Raw genomic sequence first — 6,000 nt, 5'->3', positions numbered from 1 at the left:
TGACTTGGACCCGTCATCCATTGAAAAGTCTCTTTAAATTACATTTTTGGAGTCGGGACCTTTTTGGGCTGTCATTCTGAAGTCCATTTGCAGCTGATGGAAGTACCAAAAATATGTATCTTATACGGGACTTAATGTATGTTGTTTTTACAGTAGCACTGGAATCGGAAATGGTTTATATTGTCTTCTGTCACAACAGAACAGAGGAACATCTGTTGGATGTTGGCTGGAATAACTCTCCCAGGAGAGTAACGTCTGGCTCCGTTAGGAGGATGCTGTTTAACACCACACCTTGAAACTCAGTGCTTCAGTCGAAACGCCGCCCTTACCCCACTTGGCTCGTGTGGGTCTCATTTACCAAAAATTGGGATATCCCACATTCTTTGCTGGCCTTGAGTTCTGCATGGTCATTGTCAGATATGTTTTTCATAAAGGCCACAAAATGCTCTTTAGTTTCTGGTTTCCTTTCAAGGCTTTGTCTTAGTGAAGCAAATGATGGGAGGATTTGCTTCTTGTTGTTGGGAAAGTGTTTAGGTGAAGAAAATGGGGCTACCTAACTGTTACACTTCTCTTTGGTGAGTTCTTTATTATCATTTTTAGAAATTCCTCATCTTCTATTGAAGTGCCATGTTTATTGCCATATTTAATTGCCTGAAACACTTTTTTTTTTTACCAAGCCCTTGGTCACCATTGTCAAGCATAGGATGCTCTTGTTAGGTCTGGGTCGTATGACTTTGTTATATTGTCAGGTCTCTATGTCACAAAAAATAGATTAAACTTAACTACGCACTTAGTCATTGCAAACCTGTTCTACATGTAGTACGAGTGATCTTGAATACTTACCTGGTTCCGTGCGTTGCTGCTTTAAATTCGGACTTTTGCAAGTCGCAACTGTAAGTGACGTCATTAACAACAGTCGCAATCTCCTGTCTTCGGATTTACTCTCTGTCTTTTTACTAGTAAGTAGTTATTTTTGTTTGTGGAAGATCCTAGTAAAGTTTCAACTTTAAGACGGTGTCTTTAATCGCCTCTGTGCTACTGTAACGCTCTTCTTGGTTTTTTTACAAGAGTCCTACTGCAGGATTATTCATCACATATGCTGACCTCAGTCTTCTGTAAAGATCGTAAGTAGACCTCCACAGTCTCCTGACAGTCATTAAAATTTTCGAGTCCTGTTTTTGACAGGTCACGGTGCACTGTATATTTGGCAAAGTCAGACATGTTTGTCATATCAGCCTGCATACATTAAGGTGCATGCAGAGTGTTATAGCATATATCTTGTTCTCCTAATTCTGCATGAGCTTCAAGGATTGGACCTCAGCTGCAGCCATTCCTGGCGAAGTGAATCTAAGCTGGCTTCATTTTAGTTCTATCTCCAGCTTTGTCAATGCAAACATGATCTTCTTGGACGTTTTGAGGGCCGTTATATTGATGGTGAACCTTGTGTACTTTTAGCAAGTCTCTGCTGAGTAGAAGTAGAATCTGTGCCAGTGTGGTCTGGTGGTGGTTGTACTTAGGTAGATATGTTTGAATGCACTGAGTTAGAGTTTTGGATGACTGGTGGATGAGCTGGGGCGTTAGGACCCAACTTTCTGTGAGGGGTCCAGCTGAATTTCAGCCTCCATCGCCGCGCTGCATCAAAATCTGTCACATTCCTTCGAGCATTCACCAAGGTGCCCACAAACTAGGCACAGGCAGCTGACATGGAGCAGCTTCTTACCTGCTGCTCCTCCTCCATGTTGGTAATGGGCGGGGAGTGTGTGGTTGGGTGTGATGTCACATCATTATCATAGTGTGCACCAACAATATGTGGTAAAATATCTAGATTTTTGCTTATTTTAGACCTGTGTCCCCATATGCCTAATAAGGAGGACTGGGGTAGGCGGGATGGGCTAAGCACAGTAAGGGTGTGTTCACCTGAGCGCAACATAATTAGACTTGGGGTATATTTTCTAACCTGTGGGTTTGAAAAAAGTGGAGATGTTGCCTATAGCAACCAATCAAATTCTAGTTATAATTTATGTAGAATGTACTAAATAAATGAAAGCTAGAATCTGATTGGTTGCAACATCTCCACTTTTTGAAAATGGCAGTTTAGTAAATATACCCCCATGGACTCCACATATACCTCCAGCTGACAGTACTTCATTCATTAGCATTGTGGCTACAATATATTACGTTGCGGCTGTCTATTTGAATTACTTGGAAACACTGAATGTGGGGGGTGTTTGTACTTAATTACATTTTATATGGATAATGTGATGTTTACGTTTATTAATACCAGTTAAGAGACTATGCTCTCTTGTGTATGTGACAGTTCAGTACATTATTACAGTGTATGGTAATATCACTTAATGTGATTTATTCAGACAGGCAGAGTGTTGTCCACTGACAGACACTAAGCAGAACCCAGGAATCCCACCTAAGATAGGGATCTATCAATCCTCCGAAAGTACTGATTCCAGGTAAGTTAGGTTTTGAGTAGAAATATTATTAACGGGAATAAATTTAGGGAAGATTAAATGTAATAAGAGTGGAAAAGTCAATGGGAAAACTAGCAGTGCTTTGACTCGCACCTTTGGGCACCCGAACACAAGTAAAAACTGAAATGTGCTGGCTGACGTTGGAAACAAAGGGTTCCACTGTCAGAGCTATTTACATGCGTGGTGCCAGCATTAAAACATATTCATTTATATCAATATTATTCATAATTTAATGCCAGTGTATATACGGCTTAAACGTGTGGACCTAAATGAGCATTGGCTGCAAATGTAGCTGCACAACTTTACAATGAGCATCACAGAAGGAGCGCGGGCACAATTTACACCCATATTTTCAGTTCTGCATATCTTAAACATGCTCCCACTTGCGCTTAAAAAGGCGGCCAGCGGCGTTCGCATCTAGGCTCAGCACAGTAAGGGTGTGAAGCATCTTAACCCCTTAGAGATGCATCTTATTTTGACTTTACCTCTTAGGCCTGGTGCAAGTTTTGGAGCTGATGATGATGATTGTAGCATCTCTGCACCAGACGTATCTATACACTAGAGTTAAAGTTGTGCATTATCTTAAGATATGTGTAACTGAAAATACGGATGTAGAAAGGAAAGTGAATGAGCGCTTTTTTCCATTTATCTTTACATGTGTTCTAGTTGTCATACTTACTTCACCGAGTTCTCATGCATCATTTAGAAACGGAATGATAAACTCTTGGGGCTAGATTAACTAAGCTGCGGGTTACAAAATGATAGCTAGAATCTGATTGGTTGCTATAGGCAACATCCCCACTTTTTCAAACCCGCAGCTTAGTAAATCTAGCCCTTGGTTGTGAATTTAGCATACTACCCAGCAGGAATCCCAGTCCTCGGATCTCCCGCTGTATTTGCACTGGACGGCGTTTACTTCGAGTTGCAGTTTAACAACGACTGGAAAGCTGTCATATATGGTATCTTAATATTGTCCTTTCATTTTCACTTGACAAATGTTTACTACATATGTGAGAATATATTTCTTTCTGCACATTATCATCAACATCAACATTTATTTATATAGCGCCAGCCTATTCCGTAGCGCTTTACAATCGGGAACAAACACAGTAATAAAACAATACTGGGTAATACAGACAGAGAGGTAAGAGGGCCCTGCTCGATCGTTACAATCTATGGGACAATGGGAGTTTGATACATGAGGGTAAGGGCTACATATTGCATATTGGACCAGCCAGATTGCAAAGGTAAAAAGTGCTTAGTAGGCTGTGTGATCAGTCACACATCAGTGTTTTTCAGAGGGTTATTGTCTTTTGTGAATTGTGTAAAAGGTGTTAATAGGGTAACCTAGGGAGCTTAAGATGGTGGTTGAGGAATATTATAAGCTTGCCTAAAGAGGTGGGTTTTCAGAGAACTCTTGATGGTTTGAAGAGTAGAGGAAAGTCTCAATATGCGAGGGAGGGTAATTCTGCACAATGGATGCAGCCCGAAAAAAGTCTTATAATTGGGAATGAGAACAGATATTATAAGGGTATTACAAAAACAAGGATTTCTGTTACCATATAACAACATATAATATATATAATAACAGAAATCCTGGTGCCTCCCATACATAGTAAACATTAGTCAAAGCTAAAGTACAATATTAAGACCCATATAGAGTCTGGTTTGGAGTGTCCTGTTTTCTACCAAATAAAGTTCCTCCTTTTTTTTTTTTAATCAGAAAAATAACCTGTAGCTTTATCAAGCTCCATATGGGGCCTACTTACCTCCCATTAGGAAGAGTAGACCAGCCACGTACTGCATGAGTCCCCTGTCCCAGCAACATCCCAACACTCCGATGATCCAACCAAACAGAATAATGGCCACTGCCATGCCCATAAATCCAGCGGTCATCCTGCGTAAATCTGTGGAAATAGAAACAAGAATGATTAGACAGGGTCCACGGACAGAGCAGATTTCACTGACACCTGGATGAAAAAGTGGTTAGCACTTCTGCCTTACAGCACTGGGGTAATGAGTTCAATTCCCGACCATGGCCTTATCTGTGTGGAGTTTGTATGTTCTCCCCATGTTTGCGTAGGTTACCTCCGGGTGCTCCGGTTTCCTCCCACACTCCAAAAACATACTAGTAGGTTAATTGGCTGCTAACAAATTGACCCTAGTCTCTCTCTCTCTCTGTCTGTGTGTGTGTGTGTTAGGGGATTTAGACTGTAAGCTCCAATGGGGCAGGGACATAACACTGGACAAATCATTAAAACAAATCTATTGCATTTTATTTTCAAGGCAGCTTGATCCAGAATCAGTACAATTATATCTTAGTAATGACTTGTACTGTGCATCTATCCATTATAGAGAATAGAATTGGCCACATATGCAGCATTTTTTATCGGACTATTTACCCCAAATTGGCTGAAAATCTCCGCACGTGGGCCTTGAAAAACAGAAATTCTGATGACTATCTGACCTGGTTCTACTCAGCTGACCATGATCTCTGCAACGCAATTATTAGCCAGTCACACTAATTACACCCAGGTGTGATCGGGTTGGTGGATCGTAGCACCAAATGGTTCCATCTACTTGTACACCAATACGACCGGCAAAGGAAAGCAAATTCGGCATTCAGCACATATGACACATTTTCCTTGTATGTAGTTAGCTTAAGATAATATTGAGAATTACCTTCAGCAGACAGAAGTGTTCCAGAGGAGTTATACATTCAAAATATGAACAAATAGCGGGAACTGAATACACAACAATGGAAATGATACTGGGCACATTGTTAGAGGTACAGAATCAAAGGGACATATCTATGTCTGAAGAGCAGCACAAAATCCTGTCTGGCAGTGCTGTGCACCTCAAATTGTGCAGGTTCCCCTAGATTTATGCCAAAAGATGGTAGAGCAAGATTGTGGCATTTTTGCGGAGGAGCAGAAGATGGCGCTGGCTGATGGTAGGAATTGGGCGCAGCAATGGTATTCCTTGGCGGAGTGGTGCACTGCTGCACCTAGTTTTGCAAACAAATGAAAAACTAAGATTGTATTTGCAATACAACATTATTGAAATGAGATTTAATGGAAATCCCCCACGGTGCAGAGGGGCACACGGTTATTTCCACTCCGCATAGGGACTTGATTTTTGTAAAAAATCTGAGCCGCCACATTGGGACTCGTCCTATACTATTAGTGGAACACATTTTGCTCCTCCCACTTCGGAGGAAAATCGCATTTCTAGCACCACATTTAATAAAGGCAGTGGCAATGTTTCCTCGCTCTCATGGTTATTTTAAGGCATAAACAGGGCTAAGCCGAGCTCTGAAATCTTAATGTACTGAAGAGGGATTATCCTAAAAGTGGTAGGAGGGGAAACTCTGATCTGGCGTTTATACTTTTGCGCAGTGCGGCATGTCAGATATACCTGTTCTCTGCACACTTAGGTGCACGCTTAGCTTGTAGAGGTGTCTCCTGAGAGTGCAGAGTAGATGTACAGCCTGAAATGCGCTGGACAGACCATCTAG

At 41.4% G+C, this 6,000-nt stretch overlaps 1 protein-coding gene across 1 annotated transcript in view; it reads right to left on the bottom strand.

Moving 5' to 3' along the window:
- The window catches only part of TMEM178B (transmembrane protein 178B), a 321,902-nt gene that overhangs the window by 3,818 nt on the left and 312,084 nt on the right, over positions 1 to 6,000 (bottom strand). The window contains exon 4 of the mRNA XM_075210358.1: positions 4,253 to 4,390. Coding sequence (XP_075066459.1) covers positions 4,253 to 4,390 — 138 coding nt within the window. The remainder of the gene's footprint in view (positions 1 to 4,252; positions 4,391 to 6,000) is intronic.

Source organism: Mixophyes fleayi, chromosome 4 (genome assembly GCF_038048845.1).
Source record: "Mixophyes fleayi isolate aMixFle1 chromosome 4, aMixFle1.hap1, whole genome shotgun sequence".
Taxonomy (NCBI): domain Eukaryota; kingdom Metazoa; phylum Chordata; class Amphibia; order Anura; family Limnodynastidae; genus Mixophyes; species Mixophyes fleayi.
Note: the sequence above shows the minus strand (reverse complement) of the source record. Positions and strands in the feature narration are given on the sequence as shown.